Below are 22,488 nucleotides of genomic sequence, written 5' to 3' on the forward strand. Positions count from 1 at the left end.
TCACACGATGACTGCTCAGGGAAACTGAGTCACGTTCATGCATTTGAGGCTCAGCAAATGCAGTTATTAAAAGTAAATTTTCTCAGGCCTAGAAAACATAGGACTGCTCCCCTGGTAGCAGTATCATCATGCACAAGCCGCGCCTCATCTGCACTTCCCTGGGCAGCCAGGGGAATCCTCCGCTTGCGCCGCGCTGTTGACATTTGCACAGTTTCTGTCAACTCAACATTAAGTAGGAAACAATTGCTTCCAGCTCTCACAGACAATCTTTTGGCCGCCTATGATCTCAACTTTAACAAAAGGAAGTTTTTACTGACCTTAGACTCTTCTGTGCCAAATGCTTTATACCTGCTTTTCGGGTGATCGCTTATTCCTGCACTACATGGAAGAGCTATCTGAGAGAGAGCACTTCCAAATGCTCTGTGTTGAGCAGAGCTAAAATGTGTGTTAGTTTTAACAAATAAATGATCTCCCAGAACCCATAAAAAAAGGAGCTAGTAGACAGGTTTTATTTTGGGTCCTAGAAACTAGCTTGTTTCCTGAAAGATTGCTATTTATAAGGCAATTTAAGGGGATAGACAAAAATAACTTACCACACATTTTAGAAAATGGGGGTGATAGTGAAATATTAATAAAATAAGCTATTAAGTTATTTTAAAGCTAGGCACCTCTGATATCTATTCATTTTCTAGTAGTTCTAAAAATTATAATTTTATATAAACTAGCTGCTTCTAATCAGATGGCTGTTATAAGATATTCTCTGCACATTTTCAATGAATTACCATTGTTTTCCATATTTTACTTTTACCATTGAAACAGGAGAAAAAGGTTTATACAAATCACAGGCATAGCAATCGACAGTAATAGTAGTGACGATAAAGCATTATTTAAAGCCCAGATGCTTTGGGCAAATATTTTAGGTCTTTCGTGAGATAGAAAATGTTAAATGAATAAGTCACACAAGAATATTATGTCAGACACATAATATGTGTTTAGTATTTCTTAAACAAGAAGACGTTAACAGATGTTTTATATCAAGACTAATAAGACTTATAAAACTTACACGGCAATTGATTTGTTGGTACGTCCTCCAGAACCTTATTGACAGTGTCTGTTTTGTGATAAGATTTTCTTAAAATAGGTCATCATAGTGTGTGCCTGCAATCTTTGCACTTGGGAAGGAGAAGAAGGACCATGAGTTCAAGGCAACCCTAGGCTATAAAACAGCATTCTCCACCTTCCTAGTGCTGAGACTTTTAATGTAGTTATTTGTGTTATGGTGACCACCTAACCATAAACCTATTTCATTGCTGTTTCATAAGTGCAATTTTGCTGCTGTTATAAATCATAGTATAAATATTTGATATTCAGGGTATCTGATATGTGACCCCTGTGAAAGGTTCATTCACCACCTCCCCACAAAAGACCGAGACCAACAGTTTGATAACCATTGCGATATAGTGAGTGTGAGGCCTGTGTGGTCTGCATTGAGCAACTGTATCTTGCACCCAAGAAGAATTACAAAAATCTTACCAATTGAACATGGAAAGAAGTTTGAATGGTGTTAAATATATATAAAAAGTGTACAGTGAAGCCAATAAATATTGTCAGCCACACATAGGGTTGTTTGTGGTGGCCAGAATAATGAAAGATCATGAATAATGTTAAAATCCTTTGTATTTCACTCAGAATTTTGGAATATGAGGAAATTATGTAATGACCCATATAGAATCATTCATTTCCTTGTGCAGAAAGATCTTTCTGTGCATATGTACTTAATGTGTGTCTCCATAAATATATATATATGTATATATATACATACTTACATACATATAAATACAGATAGAATACAAATGCCAAATTTCTATTTGGCAATGGTAGCTACTGATGGCTACCGCTGAAAAAACAGTAGTATGGAGTAACCATGAAGAGGAAAGAACATACTTAATTTTCATGTATCTATGGTGTATGAATATTTCCTTAAAAATAAAAGAGACAACAAATATTTTTATCTTTACATTCACACACTTATACAGTAGAAACACATAGTTTATTGTATAAATATACAAGAGAGTGTGTTTATTTATTTGGATGAAATTACAAAAGAAAATTTACTTAAAAGACGGAAGGAAGCCCATATTCACATACCCGAAGGAATCCATTTAGTTAGTGACTCATATTTCCTCCCAAAAGAATTCTGACATTTTTCAAGAACCAACACAGGAACTTTCTTTGTCATTTGGTAAGGGAAAGGCAGCTCTTTTCAAGGAGCTATGACTGAAAGTAGGGTTGGTGTCCTTTAAGCCCCCCAGACTGCACTGGAAGGGTGTGGCTCGTGACTACCTGCTCACACAGAGGAAATGCTTTTAGCAGTTTGTTCTCGGTCTTACCTCTAAGTCGGGTGCGTATACATCGGTAAGAGTCAGACATTGAGAGTGACGGCAGGAGTGGGGCTGAGATGATGCACGGGATTTTTAACCTGCCTGGTCAGTGTGGGCTGGGCACAACTTGACCATCCTTTTATGGTCACGTCAGGGCTACACTCACTTTTCCTTCTCCACCTCTTCAGCAGTATAAAAAGAGGTGTGGAGGCATATCACACCACATAGCAGCAGGGTTCCAGGCAACAGCTCATCCTCACACCGAGTCTCCTGGCTGTGGACACAGGTTCTAGCTCAGTCTTCTCCACCATGGGCTTCAGACTCAGACCGACATCCTCCGGCCCCGGGACCAGCCCACTTCATAATCTACAGGCAGTGTCGCTGCTGGTCCTGCTCCTCACTGCCCTGGTTCCCACGACAGTTGGACAATGTAAGAGAAATTCAGGGAAAGAATGAAGGCGGAAGGCCACTTACCTTCAGCTTTTGTCGCGCAGCTTGTGGTGTGTGTGTGGGAGGCTGGAGGCGTGCACAAAGTGGCTGTACTGAGGCTTCTGGGTGTGGCGGGTATGATGACCAAGAATTCCAAGATATACTTAACGGGCACTTCATGTGTGGAAGGCAGTCTGCAAGCTTTGTTAGTGAAAGTTTGCAGGTCATACTCACAATGTCTGTGTGAAAGAGAGACAATTACTTCCAATCTCCAGGTAAGGAAAGAAAGAAAGATAATTTCTAATCACTAATTAAGTCTTGTGTTCCAATGTAGCAATTGATGTGGACCCGTACATTGAATTGCGCTGTCAATGTACGAAAACAATCTCTGGAATCCCACTGAATAGAATTTCCTTGGTGAACGTGTTCAGGCCAGGAGTCCACTGTGCCAACGTGGAAGTGATGTAAGTCCCTAGTTCTTTGTTCTTCTTGTCATTAGGGAACCCTTGGTCTTTACCTATCCTCTCTTCTCCATCCTCAGGGGTTTGTTCTGACAGAGGCTGACTTATATGAAGATAATAATTCTGTTCTCTGTTGCAGAGCCACACTGAAAAGTGGAGGAAAAGTCTGCCTGGACCCCAATGCCTCTGCCATCAAGAAAATAGTTATGAAGATATTGGAAGGTTATTGATCAGCCGACTGTGGACTTTCTGCTAAATGATTTTACTGTGCAGGAAGGGTCGGGTTTTGAAATCTGAATGTTCTAGAGTCATTTTCCACCTTGAAATTGGGATACACTTTCATTTTGTCTCAGAACTCGCCTTGTGTTCTGAGAAGGTATATTAAAGGCTGGTGCAAAGAAGATGAAAGTGAGCTGAGTTGGAACTTGCAGTTGATGGGTTATTTCTGCAATTCTTGGCTAGACATTGTGCTGTGTTTTGCATTTCTTTCATTGAAGTTTTCTTCCCAAATGCATTATGTCAAGTTTTATTTCTGTATTTTTTTGAATTATTTCTTTTAGGTTTGAGTTTATAGGTTGATCACTTTCCCCTTCCCTTTCCCCCTCCAAAACCCTTTTATGTACCCTGCCTGTTCTTTTTCATACCCATGCCTTTTTTTCATTAACTGCTGTTATACACATATATGTATATGCATATTTATTGACAGACTTCACAACAGTCAATGATAATAGGAACTGCCTGGATCCAAGCAGAGTATACTTGTTCAGTGGATGCTTGTTTGTAAGAGTTTTGCCATTGTCTTAGCCCAAGAATGCCTTGTTTCCAAGCAACCTCTGCAATGTTCTCTGGTGTTTGTTTTAACCTTCAAATTGAACATAATAAAGTCATAAAATATAAGTTCTATAAGCAGTGGTCATTTGCTTTCTAAAAAGTCTGCTCAATACCAGCAGCACCGAAAGTGTGTGACGAAAAGGGGATTAACACCCTCTGGTTTTTTAAAACTTCACCCTCGTCTGAAACATTGAACCGTGTTAGACAGGGCTTACCTGCTGCTAACTGGTTTAGTATATTCTCTCTCTCTTACACTGAACCTGGGGCATCATGTAGGGTAGGCAAGTGTTCTGCCACTGGGCAACATTCCTAGGCCTCTATTTTTTAAAAACCAATATTTGGTATTTCACAATATTTTCACTAAGTTGATGATCTGTGCCGTTTTCAATGTCGTACACTAGCAAGAATTTATTTCTTAAAAATGCTAGGCATATTAAGTATTTTATGTGTGTTAGTTACTAGAATGCTCTCTTGCCTGTCTAATAGAGCTGGTATGGGAAAATGCAAAGACTTTAAATACTGCATATCACATAATAACCCACTTAGAAATGGCAGCAATTGGCTATTAGCAGAACTACTAGCATTCCCCACATTAGGGGAGGGAGGGAACAGAGACTTCCTTTGGGTTGGAAATGTAGCTCAGTGGTAGAGCACTTACCCAGGATGTGAGAGTCCCTGGGTTCAGTTCCCAGCAGGGCTAAAAGAAACCTGCTGTAGGGCATAAAATGACCAGAGTTGGTATTTGAATCCTGCTCTTTGGCCTCAGGAGCACAATGCTTTCATTGATTTATCCTTCCCTAAGGAGTCCATATTACATGTCCCAGCATGTTACTGGCACACAAGATACTACTTGTGATAGAACTCTACTACTGTGTACTTATCAATACTGATCATGGAGAGAGAAAGAATTTCATCTACTCCAAACTGCACGTGGACTTTGGGGAAACACTTATATGCTACGCACGTAGGCCACTCAAACTCTGCATAACTGGAGAGTCCCCCTTTGCGACTCTTCACCAGCAGAGGCTTGGTGCCTAAGCGTATTTTGCCTGGAAAATAAACACTTATCCAGTAAAAACTACACAAGTGTCTGTAAACACGTGACGAAGCAGAAAACGGAGACAATTTTCACTAGCTCTGCTCCAACAACGAGAAACAGCTGCGGCATCCTGTGCCCATGCTAGGCAGTCTCCCTCCCCTGGGAGTTAGCAAGGCTGGTCTCAACACGGCGATGCTTATGCTATGCTGATTTTTCTGGAGATCAAAGTATCTTTTGTGGCTGTGTACCTACACTGGGTTCTTTTCTTTCAATGTGGAGGAAGGTTGCCTTGACTGACAGTATTGCCCTAACTCCTTCTCCCTGCAAATGCTGCAATCTGGGGCTAAGCTGCATGGAGTGTTTCTTTGTTGTCCATGTTCAAACCCTCTTATCCATTCCTTTTGATGCTGACCCAGCAGGGGCCTTGAGTTTCAGTTCCCTAAACACACAGAAATTATGACATGTTTTGCAGTAGCCATCGTAGCCGATGCTGAGTGTTCAGAAACATATGTTCCAGGGAATTATGATTGGCAATATCACGATCCAGGATAGGCAGATAAATGGCCACATAATTATAACCGTATGCGGCATAACATAATACAGAGACGTCCAACGGTCCTAGCAAACTCTCTTATCAAAGTTATCCAGAGTAGAGATGAGTATAGAAATAGCTAGACTCAAAGATGTCATGAAAAAAATGCATTCAAATATAACTGATGATTTTTCCGAAAAGAGGAATGAGGACAACAGACCTTGCTTCCTGCAGTAGACAGGACAGTAGGTAGGAGATTAGGGAAGGCTTCCGTATAAGGATGAAATTCAGAAGTCATTGCCCAGACACTAACTATAACCTTGCTAGCGGCAGAAAATAAATTTCAAACCACACATCTCTAACCACACGGTGGTCAAATTCACAGTAATCAACAGGAAGAGTGACAGACAAGAAAGGCAGGAGAGAACAGGCAGCTTGGGGTAAAGCTGCTGGGAGTTGGGAAGGCAACGAATTGGTCCTGAAGGTACACGCTCTGTAAACTGTACGGTGACAGCAGAAAGCTCTGTCACAGGCAGCACACCGTTTGCCAACTTCAAGTACTACTCTTTCTGACTCTGTCATTGTTCGTATGAATTCACATCAGAGAGGGGGCTCCTGCTACCAGCTACTAGTCAAGACAGCTGACCTCAGCTTTTCATTCCGCTCCGTTTTGTTTTAATCTTGGCTGGCCAGAGCCCAGTTTACTGTTCCACAAGTGTCTTTGCTTCCTCAGGACAGTTCCTCATCCTGTATCCCAGGTTTCCGGGCTGGGCTGCCAGTGGAGATAAAAAGTGCCTGGAAGATCTCCGGAACCACTGGCCTGTGCTTAGAGCCCCAGGCCCCAGTAGCCCTGTGCGAGTCCTTGGATCTGAAACCACCCTCTTGATATGAGTGCCACTGCGGTGTTTCGAGGCCCCTGGCCCAACCCTGGGCTGCTGCTTCTGGGCCTGTTGTTTCTGCCAGCTGCGATTGCCATCACCACTGGTGAGAGAGGGTGAAGGGATCCTAGGGCCAGGGAAATGGGTCAGGAGCCTCAGGGGTGGGGAGGTGAACTCCTAGACACCAGTCATACTGTATTGGCTTGCCAACTGTGCTTCACTGCCCATCTGCCTTCGAGGAGGAGGTGATGCTACAGCCAAGGGTGAAGAAAAGGTCCAGAGGTACAACTGGCCAATGATGTGGTCACCCATCACCACCTCCTTTACTCCCCTCTCCCTACTTCCTTTATGCCCTCAGCTAGTCCCGAAGAAGGCGATGGAGGTCTTCACTGTGTGTGTGTGAAGACCATCTCCTCTGGGATCCACGCTAAGCATATCACTGCCCTGGAGGTGATCAAGGCAGGACGCCACTGTGCGGTTCCCCAGCTCATGTGAGTCCTGCCCACACCCCCAGGTCTGTCCTCTCCACTGCCTGTTCCTTTCTGTCTCTTCCCTTCTTCCAACCAAGGCCCTGAAGGTTGCATTCCTTCCCTTTCCCCTGACAGAGCCACTCTGAAGAATGGGAGGAAAATTTGCCTGGACAAGCAAGCACCCCTGTATAAGAAAGTAATCAAGAAACTCCTGGAGAGCTAGGTTCTAACTGCCTAAATCTGCATCGTGTTGTGTGGGATGCTGGAGTTTTGGCTATTTTCAATCTAACGGCAACCTTCCAATGTTTATATTTTCCTTTGAGACTAAATAAATGCATTGAACCAAAGTGACGTAAAGTCAAATCATTTCTTTGTACTAAAATTAATGTTGACACATCGTATGTAAGAAAACAGCTCCAGGACTTTAAAGAAATATATTTTGAAGAAAGATTTGGCCTAAGAACTGAATTTGATTGGCATCATGGGTAGTATTCCGGCTGATGAATATTTGCATATTTACTCAGTTACATTGTCTCATAATTACATTTTAGTTTTGTGTGGTGATCAGCTTTGTCAACAAATAATTCATACATTGCCTTTAAAAATAAGTACCTAAATCGGGCTTTGATTCTGCTTCCTTAACATTTATACTCTATTATTAGCATAAAAATAACAAAAACAAAACGAGAATGAATACATAATGCTAATATGCTGATATTTCCAAGAAATTATATGAAACTATATTTCCATTTATTGGTTATTGAAGAAGTTTATATTTCTAAAATTGAAATATTAAAAATAGCTCCTGTTCTCCCATTATTGCCTGGAAGGGTTCTTCACTCAGCAAACTTACAGTTCTGCCGTGTCCGGTAACATCTGTGGCTGTTGCTCTAAGTGTGTAGATGGCCTAGGTAGACTGTCTGCAGTATTCTTGGCTTCAGAAGTACCTTATTTGTAAGCCAATTTTCTTTAATAACCCATGACATCAGAAATATTAATATGATATGATAAGCAGCCATGGGAACCCAGGAGTGGTACCAGGTGATATTTTCTTTTTGTTTTTTAAGGAGCAGAAAATTTTATTTAAACTTTTTTTTTTGTTTATTCTTTGCTTCTTTCACATCTGGTTTCTGCTACACTGTCAATGATGGACCTTCACTGGACTCCTCTTGATCATCCTATTGTTGCCCTGTGACATGGAGGTCCTGCAGGTTTGTGTCTGCAGGACCGGTCCCTTCATGCGCTCCAGAAGATCACAAATGGGGAGGACGTTGGGGCAGGCCAACTCATAACCCTGGTTCTAAGCCTATGTGGTTGCAGGGTTAGCCAGCTCACCAGCTCTCCCTTGCTCTCACCACCAGGGTAAACTCTCCTGCATTGTCCTGGCTGGGTCACCCCTTACAGTGAAGAGCAAGGGATGCGGTTGGTTCTCTCGCTTTCACATCCTTAGGATCACTCCTCCCACACCTACACCTCAGGGCCAGCTCTGCTGTGTTGCTCAGGTGTGGCATATAGGGGCTTCTCTCCTGAGCGCTGCAGCTGATGAGGGGCAGGGACAGCCTTCCTGCTCTTATGACCTCAGGGCCAGCTCTCCCACCTGACTCAGGCATTGATGAGGGAGGGTATCTCTTGCCCCCCGCATGCCATCACATGACGGATAACTAAGGGGGACAGCTCTCTCATACTCACAACTTCGGGGCTGGTTTACCCACACCCCTGCTGATGGGTTTGGCTTTATTGTGCTGCCTGGGCAAAGTGTAGAGCCCGCTCTCCTGAATGCTGCAGTTGGTGGGGGACACGGGCAGCTCTCCTGCTCATATGGCCCAAACCAGGTGGTTTTCCGCTCATCCTTCAACTACCACATACTGGAGTGTGGAAGATGCTGTGCTGTTTGTATATTGGTCAGGCATTGTGTATTTCCTCTCACTCCTGGTCGCTTATAAAGACCTTTGTATATTCTCAGAACCCCATCGGTTAATCTAGAATATGCATTTTAGCCCAATATCACCATACTGCTGTAAAGCCTTTGTGCTGTGTGAAATAACATTCACAGAGTGCGGAAATGTTGGGGCTGAGAGTGTGGCTCAAGTTGCCTTAGTGAGCAGGAAGGCAGGATCTAATTGACCCAAGGAAAAGCCATAGATGCTTGCTCATGAGTGAATGCGTCTTCAACCTTCCATGATGGTGTAGAACTGAGGCTCTAATTCCTAAGAGAAAATAGAGCATGTGCAATTGAGTCTTTTAAGAGAGAGACTCACTCTAGAATGTTGAATAAATAAAATTATAGTTTTTATAAGTGTACAAGGTGCACAAGTAAGAAATCCGAGGGGAAAATCGGGGAACAGTGATCACGCAGTTAGTTCTTGGTGATTTTAGCCTTCACTGTCACTTTTAAGCACTGCTACCCAATCTATCTTTACCAACACAGACACAAGCATGACATTTTCTTTCACAAAATATTAGAAAACCGAAGTTCTTAGCTTAGCACCTAAGGTTTTGCCACAGTCATTTTGCCCTTGCACCTCAATGTTCCCATCAGTGAAATGGGCTATTAGGTGGCACATGCAAGACACTTGCTGTGGTTCCTCATAAAGTCTGTACTTGAGAATGAGTGAGGCCTGCCCGATGTCGTTGCTATCGGTGTTCTTCTCAAAGCATCATTCCAGCTGCTTTAGAGCGTAAGCATTGGCTATGGTCACAGGAAGAGCTCTTCAAATCAAGTGGACCTGAGAGAAATCACCAGAAGTGAGATGAGAGTGAAATGCCCGTTTTTGTTTATTTTCCCTTTTGCTTCCTGGCTCTGACATCCTCAGTAGACGGGAATCTATGTGTCAAAGGGCCCAAACCAGTTTTACAGAGTCGACTAGTGCTGGGTGCTGGGGCCTCATAAACCCTTGCTTCAGAATCACCCTGGTCTAAGGGTCCTGGGAGCACATTCCAGAAGTCCCCTTTACTAAAAAGGGCATTGGAAGAGGACTTTGTCACCTGGAAAACCCAAAGATATGCAACACATCCTGCTTCTTGAACTTTTATGCTGCAATAGAGCTAGGTTGTTCCTGCAATCCCCTGCCTCCATCCTTGCAACCCAGGTGGTGCTGGAAGCAATCAGCTGGAAAGGTCCACAAACTCAGCCTTCACTGCGCTGTCATAGCCCCTTTGGGGCAAACAAAACCACACAAGCATGAGCTGTTCTCCGCAGATCTTCGTTTCTGTAGCCTTCACTTTTCGTCCTCCCTTCTCAGGCTTCTGTGGTTAAAGGCAACTTCCTTTATTAATGACGGATGCATTGACGGGTTAGCTGGTTTTAAAGATATGTATCTATAGTATTCTCATGTTCATTATGGATCATAGAAAGTAGACAAGAGAGGGAAACATTTTCAACCTGGAATTTCAACATAAATCCTGGTGCAGATAATTCTTGGGCCTGAGGATGGTGTTTTTCATTCTTGGTAACAACTGAAACACTTAAGAAACAAAGCCACAATGTTTTTCTACCATTTTACAAAATATTCATGAGGCCCTACTGACTGTGAGTCTAAACTGTCTTTCTGGTGAAAAAATAAAAGACAAACTTTTAATGCAGTAAATACATGCCGTCTTCTGCTCCTGTAACAAAATACCACAGAATCGTAATTTATAAGAAATGAGATGCAGTTGGCTTCTCATTCTGGAGGTTTTGAGATCCAAGATTGAGAGGCTGTATCTGTTGAGGGTCTTCTTGCTACCTCATAGCCTCCTGGAAGGAAAAGGAAAGAGGAGGAGGGGGAAAAAGGGTAGGGCGAGAGCCAAGAGAGGGAGAGGGAAACACTCTGACCTATCCTTGTCAAGGAGACCCCCCCCCCACACACACACTCAGCTACAAGGACCCTTCTGTGATAACAGCATTGATTCTCTCTAATGCCCCTGCCCCACAGTGTAATCAGCTCTTAAGTCCCTGGCCTATCAGCGCTGTCGCACTGGAGATTAAGTTCCCAGCACGTTCAAACAACACTAGAATAATCTTCCTCTCTGAGGAACACAAACGAGGCTGTGTAAGTATTCCTTTACCCTCAGAGTAACTCTTAATCTGCACTGCAAATCCATGGCCACTTTAAGTCACTCCATGGACATCTGGTCTCTTCCCCCTCCTTATGTTTGACACAGACGAATGCCTGACAGAGTACCAATAAGTGAATATTCACTAAATAATAGCTCCCAAGAGAGCAACACGAGTGGTGATTCCGTGATGGCGCAGTTGAGGGCGGAAGACAAAGCTCCTGGCAGGCAGAAAGTCAACCGAACATAGTGACGCTGTTGTCAACCGCTGACCTGTGTTCAGAGAGTGGACCAAGTTACTCACGACATTGAGGACACCCTTCCCCTCCACCACCAGTGGTTTTGTTTTTGTGCTTCCGTTCATGCCACGCCTGTTTTCTGAGGCATCTGCCAAGCAGGACATTTGCCCCTCCGCATCCTCCAATCACATGCCAGTACTCTACCGTGAACTCAGCAAACGTTCTTTAAAGGCTGGCATTTTGAACACATCTGCAAAAATCAAAAACAAGCCACTGTTTCCCGGCTTCAAGAGCAGTTCCCAACACACGTAACTGCGCCTTAAACGTCTTCAGTGTCCTTAACTAGTCAGAAATGTCTACCCAAGGACTAATTCGGTGCAAATCAGCATTGCTCCAGTGCTTTGAAGTCAGTATCGGCTACACACCAAGTCTCAGAAATAGCCCAAGGATACCTCCCTTGGAACTCCTCCCACCATTTCGCCCCTTTCTTTTTCACTTTTGCTGATTCAATATGCATTCATTAAAAAACCTGTCTGAGCCCCACATTCCATTCCTAGTGCCCAGAAACAAGAAGCAACAAAGGTTTTTCTGATCAGACATTGGGAGATACGGAACATCAAAAAAAAAAATACACTTAAAAATCAAGTTTTTATGGTGATTCAGACTTTTTCTAGTTGGAAGTTAGACATTCATGCAACGTATACAGTTTTCATTTGAGGTTTATATAGTCAGCTTTCAAGTTCCTAAATTTCATTTATATAACAACACCGTCACAATAGTGCTGTTTTGATTTCCAAGAGAAGTCTCTTACGTAATATTTTCCGAGAGAAATGTTCTCACTTCTTTTCTGCTGTAACACTGGCAATCCTCTGTTTCTTCTTTATCTACTCTAAGGTCACAGTCTCATGTATGGAGTGGCCACCCGTCCCAGACTAGGAGACAAATGTAAGGATTGCTGCTTCTATGGGTTTAAAGGATGCACAACAGTCTAGCCTTCAATTCCTGCAAAGCACATGTTTTCAAAAATGCATGTTTAAACAAGAGGGTGATTGTGTTTATTGTATCAGGCTGCAGCATTCCTGTGTTTGAAACGTTTCAATTTTGATTTAGGGAGATTTCATTGATTCAAATGGCATGTTAATGAGAAAATAGTGACGGTGTCAACACCACCTCTTTGGGGTTTTGCTTCATTTACAAAATCAAGTGATTTAGACGAAGTTATTCCTAGGAGACAAGTCCTGTTTCATCCACAAGTGTTGGCGGGTTCACTACATGCTTCATTCTCTGGCAGCTCCTGTGGGTGAACCAGACTCTGACGAGACACTGAGAACACGCATTTACGTCAGTGTTGAGTTGGATTTGAAGACCATTACAACAAATAATTTTTTTTTGTTTTCCTTCAGTTACCAGAAATACATGAAAGATTCAGACAGCGTGATTAATGTCAAAAGCAAACTGTTTAATTCTGTGAAACACGATGAAGTGTTCCAACTAAGGCAGAAAATATCTTGGATTTTCATATTTGAGTAAGCATGTACTCAACAAGAATCCGATTTCCTTTCTTAATGCTGGCTGGTTGAGCATATGAGTTTCTTCATTTCATTCGGGTGTTGCTCTAAGTTGACTTAGGAACTTTTGTAAATTATAAATTTTAATAGATATTAATTTATAAATTTTTACTTTATAAAAGTCACAAAACAGTGCAGTGTCTGTAAATTCTTCGCTAAGTTCCCCCAGTGTGTACTATGGACTACTGGCCAAATTAAAGAAACGAACACGGACACACTATTTTTATGTGAACTCTAGACTTTATTTGAACATTATCAGTTACGTCATTAGTGTCTTCTTTCTAAATCAGAAGTCAGGGCAAAGTAACACATCACAGTTATCTTTACATCTCCAGAGTTTCTCAGTTTTTCCTTATTTGTCATGATTTTGACAGTTTTGAAGAACACTACTCAGCTTTTAAGTATTATTCATATTGGATCTGAAGAGAGAGGGAGAGACAGAGAGAGACACACAGAGGGAGGGGGGGTTAGATTTGGCTTTGATTAGATTTGGCTTTTAGAATACCAGTGCTTGCCATCCACAGGGAGTCAGAGCAGTGAGTACAAGGGACCTTGCTGATGGCGGCACAAACTTCTCTAGCTGGTGAAGGTGCATATTTTCAGGCTTCTCTGTGGGAAAGTTGCTGCTCCTGCAGACTCTTTTAGAATAAGTAAGTTTGTACCACTCAAAGCTTATTTTTTTATGATTTTTATTGAGCCCTACATTTTTCTCTGCTCCCCTCCCTGCCTCTCCCCTCCCCTTCAACCCACTCAACAGTTTTTAAGTCTCTGTTCTACTTAAATTACTAATTATATATCACAGAGATTTTCATCTTTGGCTTTGAATTCCATGCTCAATGACCCATGTTAGGGAAGTAACTTCACCTCATGGCTTTAGTTTCATTCTTAAAATTCAATAAAGATAACAATAATATTTGCTTTAAAAGTGTTGTTTTGAAGACTGGCTATGCCAATATTTGTAAAGTGCTTAGAAGAGCCTAAGACAAATTCTGTGAGCCTTGGGGAGGGTATAAGGGTTTACTAATGTCTGTGTGAGGGTGTGTGTGTGGGGGGGGGCGTTTGTAGCAACTCAGTAAAAGAGACAGCATGTTTCATGTTTACCCAGAATCCTGTAAGCTGTCATAGGCATTGTATTTATCAAGGTGTGGAAAACCTCTAGGCCTGTTCCTGCTCGTTCCATACAGAAAAGTTAAGAGAGAACATCCTTGAACCACACTTGTCCTGCTTGCCAAAAGTGCTAGTGCAATGCTAACACAAAACTTGTGGGAGCAATCAACCCACATCTGATTTGACTCAAGGATTCCGGGAGACGGAGCCCATACCCAAAAACTGAGACTGGAGAACGCAAGGGCATGGGGTAAAACCAGTTACTATTGTTTTACAAAATCAAGGAGCAACAGTTTGTTTCTTAGGTACCTTTTGCTATACCCGTAGATCAGTGACTCATTCAGCCATCATCAGAGACGTGTCCTCCCTCCTACAGCGGATGGTGGGAACAAACACAGAGACCCATCGCCAGACATTACATAGAAAATGAGAGACCTTGGAACACACAGCCCTGAACAGGTTGTCTCCAACCAATCCCTCACCTCAGGGCTCAGAGAACCCAGAAGAAGAGGAAGCAGAAAGAGTGGAAGAGCTGGAGGATGGAGGACACCAACAAAACAAGACCCTCTAAACCAACATGATCAAAGCTTATATGAACTCACAGAGGACACTGATGCAGCATGCCCAGGGCTTGCACACGTGTGTGCCAGGTCTTCTGGGTAAATATGGTGGCCTCCAGTTTAGAGATTTTATGGGATTCCTGAGTGTGAGAACTAGTGGGTCTCTGTCTCCCGTGTCTTCTTTGGAGATCCTTTTCTTCCATTTATTTTTTCAATTTTAATGTGTTAGTTTTGTTTTACCTTTTATATCACATACATCATATCACATCACATCACATCAATCATATCATATCACATCACATCAATCACATCACATCATATCATTATCCCCGGGAAATCTGTTTGTTTTCTATGAGATACAGAAAGACAGTGGATCCTGATGAGAGGGGAAGAGGGGAGGAAGAGACAAAGGGGAAACTGTAATCAGGATATTTTATGTAAGAGAAGAAATCTATTTTCCAACAATAGGAAATAGTTATAAATTAAATCAGATAAAAAGAAAAAGATAAGATCTTTCTCTCACTGAATGTGGTTATATTTGAACTTGATGACTGGCACTACTTGAGCCACCTTGTGAGATCGGCCCTCTAGCCTTCGGTGTCAATGACTTTCTGAGTCGTGGACGAGAAAGGAAAAAAGACCAGCTGTGCATCACCAAACACAGCTCCTATTCCTGTGTACGCCCGGCAACAAATGTGTGCTATAGAAAAAGGAGATATAGAAATGATATTCATTAGATGATACAGCTATGGAAAGGAGAGATGGATAGCATAATGAAAAACATAAAAATAAACAATAAAAAAACTAAAAAAAATGAGCAAAGAGTCTATAGAAGATATCAAGCACAAAATTAGGGACATAATCTTGGACAAGGTACCTGACCTCCTTAAGTCTTAATTTTCTTATGTAAAAATGGAATGTAATGATGCCAACATTTTCCAAGGACTAAATATAGTAATGCATTAAATAAGTTACATAATAAACTAATAACCACAATTTTATAATAAATGTATTAAATTAGAAAATTAATTTAAATTAGATAGAAATGTGAAGAGGAAAAGTTAAGAACAGTTAGGAAAAAAACCCATGCCTTTCTGGCTTTATAAACCTTATAAAAGTAAGCACATATTACAGCTACAATTAGAAATTTTTGTGCCATATCTTTCAGATTTCAAAGAACTATTTCCATATTTTGGCAGATTTCCCATTAAACCTTAGAAAAACAGTGGCGGTAGGAAGAGGAGGCCCAGTCAAATGTGTGCTATGCATCAGCTGGTCATATGTTTCAGATTTTCCTGTCTCATTTCCCTTTCCCTGATACAAATTTTAATCCTCCTGGAATCTTTCTAGTTATCCTTGAGAGGTCTTGTTGAAAGGCAGCTGGGGCAGGGATTGCTTAGCTGGGGGAAAGAACAATCAGAATGGACTTATACCAGGATTTTATCACCAAAGAACCAAGTGAATTAATACAAAGATTATTAACCTCGTGCATCCTTCCCAATAAATAAGACAGTTATTTACTCAAACTTCCTTTTTATAGACAAAATGAAAGTAGGATGACAAAATAATTCAATGATTTATCCCTCTCATCACACACACATGCACACACACGTACACACATGCACACACACACATACACACATGCACACACACACATTTAGAATCCATCTAAATGCACCCTCCAGTAGAATATACATGACCATTTTTTTTTTCCAGAAATCCCTAAACACAATTTATTTTACTTTCTTAGTAAACCTTTGAATGATTATTTTAACTTAGAACTTTTTTCAACATTGTTAAGTACGGTGGTTGTGCGCCTTTAATACCAGCACTTGGAAGGGTGATTCAGGAAGTCTACCACAAGTTCAAGAACATCCTAGACTACACAGAAAGTGCCAACCCAGGTTGGGCTACAAACAGAGATCCTGTCTCAATCAGTCAATCATTCACTCACTCACTCACTCACTCAATCAATCAATCAATCATTTTTTTATTTAAATCTGCCCACTTATAGCTAGAGAATCTTCATGTTCCCACCTCCATTAGCGCTTGGTGCTGTGTAGGTGTCCTTTCTGCGAGGAACTGGAGTGACGGGAAGAGTAGGAAAGGAGATGTGGAAAGTCCTGGAGAACACAGCTCTGCTGAATGTGCCGCCCAACACCTCTCCCGCACACCTTGACCAAGGCTTCTGTCTGCAGGTGTTTCCACTCTGAGCACTGGTTATGACCAGCAGTTTCAGGTCCTGATGCTGTGGCCACTATACGAACAATCTATACTAGGGTCTGCCTCAGCATCTCTGTGTTCAGCGGCATATTGATGCTGCATCCTAGGACGCTCTGTGCGAGACTGAGAGTTAGGGGCAAACGAAAACAGCGTGGAAGAAAACTTGGGGAAGGCTCTTTTCTGTTAGATTTTATTCTTCTTTCCTGGAAAGAGCTACATGTTGGGGCTGTGTTTAGCCGATATTGGACACACTTGTACCTGTTTTACTTATTTAGCAAACATCTGTAGAGCACCATGCTGGGTCTTTTCAAATGGATAAATCCCATCTCGGTCTCACGCCCACAGTGAGACAAGCATGTGGAGGCTTGTTAGATGCAAATGGTCTGAGGGAACCCAGTCCAGACAGAGCTCTGTGCCCTGTGGGGAGCTGAGGACTCTGGCTCTGGTCTGTCCTGGTTCCCTGGGTTGTGTGGAACACTGTCCTGGAGAGGCAAGCCTCTAAAACAGGGAATTCATTTTCCCTTTTCCCACTCTTATTATGTCTTTGTGGGAGAGGTTTAAGCCAACATTACTCTGAAAACCTTTGATCTGAATCTAAGTTTTCTAAAACCTGTGGCCGAAAATGATGCAGGCGTTAAACTGAAAGATTATGAAATTCTCCATCATGAGAAAGACATGTCAGTATTTCCAGGAAAGATGAGCCAACACCCAAGACACCTGAATCAAAGGGAATGGGAGTTTAGGTGCGATTTGTTTTCTATGCCACCCGCACCAGGTTTTTCTGCTCCAAGGATAGAGGGCCTGCATGCTGAGTACCCATAGGTGCTGCAGCTGAGTACCCACTCCCCACCGTGTCTATGGGTTCAGTTTTCCAAAGAGGCCTAGGAGGTGAGCGCCGCAGTGCAGCGTCCCCTCCTCCCGCCCCTCCAAAGACTGAGCTTGGGCAGTGGTCCGGAACACTAGGATCTCATCTGAAGCCCTTCTCTTAGGAAAAGCAGATCTTTGGGTAATTTCAATTTCAGATGTTCTAACCCACAGAGGGAAGGAGGAAATTATGCAGGATTCATAATGAAGAAGAGATCGTGATACAGCCCCGCCCCCTTCACTGAAGTGAACACAAGTTCAACTGTGGATGCTGATCTCTGTTTCCACTGAGTTGAAAAGATACTGCAAATGTATTTTATTCCCTGTGTTGGGATGCCTTGTTCAGCCTTGGTGCAGGGGGGAGGAGCTTGGTCCTGCCTGGACTTGATGTGCTAGCATTGCTGATTCCCATGGGAGGCTTTACCCCTTCTGAATGGAGACACAGTAAGAGTGGATGGGGGAGGGGAGCAGAAGGTAGGTGGGGGGAGGGAACAGGGGAAGAGGAGAGAGGGGAAATTGAGATTGGAATGTAAAATAAATAAACGTGACGAATAATAGAAAAAATATAAATATATATTTGAAAAGATGAAACGGTGGAGCAAAGAAAGTGTCCTCTGAAGTTTGCAGGGCTGGCTGAGTTTTTAATAGAACTGATTTCGGAAGTATATGAATTTTGCACAATTAAAAAAATACGGAAAGGCAAGATATCATAGGGTCCTGTGTCTCCATGCAAGTTGCAGTTTAATTCACAATAGGTAAGATATGGAAACAGCTCGGTGCCTATGAACAAAGGAGTAGCTACGGAAAACGTGATATGTGAGCTCAGTGGGGTTCTATTCTGACCCGAAGAGTGGAATACTGCAGAACATACCAAAGGAAGACAGTTTCAGGAAGACAAATACCACACGTTTTCTCCCATATGAGAATCTAGATTTTTGTATGTATGCATATATGGCATACAGAGGGGAAATAAGGGACCAATTGGAAGCGGGGGTGGGGAGCAGCAAGAGCGGAGGGCAGTGAGGTGGTGACTATGAGGGAATCCAATGGGGTGTGTGTGTGTGTGTGTGTGTGTGTGTGTGTGTCTGTGTCTGTGTCTGTGTGTAGGTGTGAAAACGTCGAAATAAAGCAAATCACTGGGGGTCCAACTAAGGTTTGGCTTTAGAACTTCACCTTAAAAACAACTAAGGACAGAGACAGAAAGGATGTATGCACAAGACAAACTGGTAAAAAGCTCGGTTCTCCCAGTTCTTTCTGAACAGCAAATCCTTCAGCCCCGAGCTCTCACGTAGCTGTTTTTCCGCTATTGGCCTCTCGCCACCCAGTGGCGGATTTATTTCTACCTTCAAGCTCATCTCTTCCCTCCCTCCACCTCCAAGGCTTCAGTCCCTATACAAAGGTCACATCGCAGGGGGTCACTCCAGCGCGGGCAATATTGTCCTTTGCTGGGGGTTGGGGCTGGGGGATTGAGGCAGAACTCGAACATCCTATGCTGCTCAGTGGGAAAGCAGGATCCAGGACCTGAGGGAGAAGTTAGTATAGTAGCACGCGCGTGTCCCCAACACACTCATCCCACGAGCTCAGGGGTGTGGCCCTATCTTTGTTCTGACACAGAGACCTGAAGCTCCAGGAATTTCCCCAGCCCTGGGCTGGGGCTTTTCCTGCCACCATGCATAAAAGGGGCTTGCAGGGCCCTGGAGCCCCAGATCGCACCACAGTGCCTGCAGCCAGCTCCTGCACTCAGACTCCAGCCACACTCCTGCTCAGCGCCATGGCCCCAGCCACACGTCCTCTCCTGAGTGCAGCGCTGCTGTTGCTGCTGCTGTTGGCCACCAGCCACCAAGCTACAGGTGGGACCCGCGGCTGTCATCCCTGGAGGAGCCTCGGGTGGGCGCAGCCTCCCACAGCCTACTGACAAAGTGTCTTTTCTCACAGGGACAATTATGGCCAGTGAACTGCGCTGTAAGTGCCCGAAAACCATACCAAGGATTGCTTTGGAGGAAATCCAGAGCTTGAAGGTGACGCCCTCAGGACCCCACTGCACCCAGACAGAAGTCATGTGAGTGTCTCCCCAGGCTGTCTCTGCCACTGCCAGAGCCGTTCAGACCCTCCTGCTGCCCCATGCTCACTCCAGTGGGACCTCACAGCTTAGAAGGGTCCCCCTTTGTCTCTGCAGAGCCACTCTCAAGGATGGTAGAGAAGTTTGTCTGGATCCTGAAGGCCCTAGGCTTCAGAAGATCATCCAAAAGATCCTGAAGACAAAGACGTGAGTGATGCTTTTTTTGTTTGAGCTCTCTGGGCCTCATCCTAGTACTGGACTCTGACTCCTGAAAACTACCTCAGGGAAAGTCACTGAGCTACGAATGTGATGATTATCTTTACAATTCTAATAACCCTTCTGATAATTAATTAGTGTATCGTGGTGCTGGAAGGGTTTTTCCAGGAGCCTGTATCCCCACCTGTAGCTTATCTCCGTTGAATAAGAGTAGGTAACACAGCTTTTTAAAAATTTTCATTTGCCTTGGCCTCCCAATATGTATGTAACTATGTATGTAGATAGATAGATAGATAGATGATAGATAGATAGAAAAAGATATAAATATGCCCAAACCTGTTATCCATCTACTTCAGTAAAATTTAGCTTGAGACTTAATAAAAGAGCTAAGACCTGGTGCGACAGACAAACTTCCACAGCCCTAGCTTTTTGAGACCAGAGGTCCCGCTCCCCTCCATCCTGAAGGAGTACATCTACCAGGGCTGAGGTGTGTGCACTATGGCACAGCGCCACAGGCAGAGACCACTGGGGCCAGGCTGTACTCAGAAAATTCAGGAGAAAGACAGCTGTCACTTAATAAAGACATCCGTTTTCTCATGACAGCGCCAGCTCCAGCTGAGCCAGGAAAGGATGGAGGACCTGCCTGCAGAGCAAAGAGGAAAGGAACGACTCTGCCCGTGGCCATCGAGATGAGGCTTCTCCTGCTGGCTTTGAACAACTTCTGAAAGTCCATATTTATTGATTTTCCCCGAATTCTATGCTGATATTTTACATGTAAAATAACTAAGGGTATAGTTGGATCTACTTGCAAGATGCCATAGTATTTGCTGTTTATTTAATATGAAGTCTAAATTTAATCAGTCCCCATTCTTAATTTGAAGATTTTCATTTTTACATTAATATTCCGAGGCAACCATTCCCTGCTGACCATTGTGATGGTAGCTGGGGTAGTCAACAGGCAAAGGAAGTCATTCCAATGCAGGGAATGCGTGTGCAATCTGCTTTTGTATCGATAAAGGCTTATCAGTTGTTATTTATTGAAATGGTTTCACAGTGTTACAATGAATGATCAACTTTGTGTTGAAGCTTAAAGAATTGTAATATTTTATATATTCCTTAGACATTTTAAGTGATTTCTGTAAGTCATAATGCCTATTTAATGCTTCTGTGTCTTAGAACTGAGAAGTTTAAATATTTATTGGTATTTTTACAAAGAAAATAAAGTATTTAAAAATAACGCTTGTTTTGTTTCTTGGAGGGCTATTGCTAAAGGTTAACCCAATGACTTACATCGGCGTTTCTCAAGTTTTTTTTTCCTGCTTCCCAAGCACTCAATTGGCTACAAAAATAAATCACTCCATAAGTCATGGCTCTGTTCACTCATTTTGCCCAAGAATGTACTTTCCCCATACTGACTCCTAGGAGACTCCCTCGTCCTCAATTCTAGTTTCAGGGCACGGGATACTCTCTTCTGGCCACCAAAGGCACTAGGAACTCACATGGTACACAAGCATATATGCAAGCTAAACTTAATCCAAATAAAATACATTTTTTTAAAAAAAAGATAGTTCTTTACTACCTTACCACCAAGTTTGTCTCCTAAAATATGTACATGATAATAGTCAGATAGAGGACCTAATTCCATTGCTTTTGGCAAGTAACTTTCCTTTCTTCTTTTAAACTTTATTTTATTTATTTATTGACTGATTTATTTTACACCCAGGCTGCAGCCTCCCCTCCCTCCTCCCCCCCCACTCCATCCCCCTCTCAACCCACCCTTCCTCTATATCTGCTCAGAAAGGGGCAGGCCTCCTATGGGCATCAGCAAAGCGTGGCATATCAAGATGCCATAAGACCAAGCTCCTGATTTTGTATTCAGGTTGGGCAGTCCAGCATTAAGAAGAGATTTCTAAGAGCCAGAAACAGTCCCTGCTCCTATTGCCAGGAGTCCCAGAACTGTCAGATATATGCATAGGGCCCAGGTTGGTCCCATGCAGGCTCCCTGGTTGTTGTTTCAGACTCTGAGTTTCCAGGAAGGAGCCAGGCTAGCCATTTCTGTACATTTTGCTGTGATGTCCCTGGTCCCCCCTGGCTCTTATAACTCTTCCTCCCTCTCTTAAAGATTTAAATGTCCTTGTCAGTAGAATTCCCTGAGCTCAGTCCAATATTTGGCCGTGGGTCTTTGAATCCGCCCCCATCAGTCACTGGATAAAGGCTCTCCAACGACAATCATGGTTGTCACCAAGCTGGTGACAGGGGATAGCCAGTTCAGGCTCTGCATCTACTACTGCCAGGGGTGCTAAGTAATGTTTCTCACAACTGTTGACAATTTAATGAAGTTGACAGTGAAATGATGGCAAACTTGTTATTTTTCCCTTTGAAACTCAGTTGTTTCACCAGAAGCAGAAATAATAAGCGGCTGAGTGTAGATGGAAGCTGTTTGTTCATTTCCCTGGCCACCCAGACCCAAAATAATCACACGGAAACTATATTAATTACAACACTGCTTGGCCTATTAGCTTGGGTTTCTTATTAACTAACTCTTATATCTTAAACTAGCCTGTTTCTATTATTTTATATTTTACCACAAGACTTG

The 22,488-nt window shown here is 42.9% G+C and overlaps 3 protein-coding genes across 3 annotated transcripts; all 3 read left to right on the forward strand.

Moving 5' to 3' along the window:
• Positions 1-2,592: 2,592 nt before the first annotated feature.
• LOC126506342 (platelet basic protein) lies at positions 2,593-4,162 on the forward strand. The gene is made up of 3 exons (XM_050149850.1): positions 2,593-2,811; positions 3,145-3,274; positions 3,411-4,162. The coding sequence occupies exons 1-3, from the start codon at positions 2,691-2,693 to the stop codon at positions 3,499-3,501; spliced, it is 342 nt and encodes a 113-aa protein (XP_050005807.1). The 5' UTR covers positions 2,593-2,690; the 3' UTR covers positions 3,502-4,162.
• Positions 4,163-6,413: 2,251 nt separating this feature from the next.
• Positions 6,414-7,368, forward strand: LOC126506343 (platelet factor 4-like). The gene is made up of 3 exons (XM_050149851.1): positions 6,414-6,657; positions 6,910-7,042; positions 7,157-7,368. The coding sequence occupies exons 1-3, from the start codon at positions 6,561-6,563 to the stop codon at positions 7,242-7,244; spliced, it is 318 nt and encodes a 105-aa protein (XP_050005808.1). The 5' UTR covers positions 6,414-6,560; the 3' UTR covers positions 7,245-7,368.
• An 11,940-nt stretch (positions 7,369-19,308) lies between these two features.
• On the forward strand, positions 19,309-21,129 carry LOC126506338 (C-X-C motif chemokine 3-like). The gene is made up of 4 exons (XM_050149847.1): positions 19,309-19,467; positions 19,553-19,676; positions 19,794-19,883; positions 20,496-21,129. The coding sequence occupies exons 1-4, from the start codon at positions 19,389-19,391 to the stop codon at positions 20,509-20,511; spliced, it is 309 nt and encodes a 102-aa protein (XP_050005804.1). The 5' UTR covers positions 19,309-19,388; the 3' UTR covers positions 20,512-21,129.
• The last annotated feature ends 1,359 nt before the right edge of the window (positions 21,130-22,488 follow it).

This window comes from Alexandromys fortis, unplaced genomic scaffold (genome assembly GCF_014885135.2).
Source record: "Alexandromys fortis isolate MF-2015 unplaced genomic scaffold, M_Fortis_MF-2015_v1.1 scaffold_0, whole genome shotgun sequence".
NCBI classification, from domain to species: Eukaryota; Metazoa; Chordata; class Mammalia; order Rodentia; family Cricetidae; genus Alexandromys; species Alexandromys fortis.

Bases quoted from the DNA above. Each gene is read 5' to 3' on its own strand.
- LOC126506342 (XM_050149850.1), top strand. From the start codon at position 2,691: ATGGGCTTCAGACTCAGACCGACATCCTCCGGCCCCGGGACCAGCCCA. The intron at 2,812-3,144 runs GTAAGAGAAATT...GTTCCAATGTAG, and splicing joins TCCCACGACAGTTGGACAAT to CAATTGATGTGGACCCGTAC. The intron at 3,275-3,410 runs GTAAGTCCCTAG...TCTCTGTTGCAG, and splicing joins TGTGCCAACGTGGAAGTGAT to AGCCACACTGAAAAGTGGAG.
- LOC126506343 (XM_050149851.1), top strand. From the start codon at position 6,561: ATGAGTGCCACTGCGGTGTTTCGAGGCCCCTGGCCCAACCCTGGGCTG. The intron at 6,658-6,909 runs GTGAGAGAGGGT...TTATGCCCTCAG, and splicing joins TGCGATTGCCATCACCACTG to CTAGTCCCGAAGAAGGCGAT. The intron at 7,043-7,156 runs GTGAGTCCTGCC...TTCCCCTGACAG, and splicing joins TGTGCGGTTCCCCAGCTCAT to AGCCACTCTGAAGAATGGGA.
- LOC126506338 (XM_050149847.1), top strand. From the start codon at position 19,389: ATGGCCCCAGCCACACGTCCTCTCCTGAGTGCAGCGCTGCTGTTGCTG. The intron at 19,468-19,552 runs GTGGGACCCGCG...CTTTTCTCACAG, and splicing joins CACCAGCCACCAAGCTACAG to GGACAATTATGGCCAGTGAA. The intron at 19,677-19,793 runs GTGAGTGTCTCC...TTGTCTCTGCAG, and splicing joins TGCACCCAGACAGAAGTCAT to AGCCACTCTCAAGGATGGTA.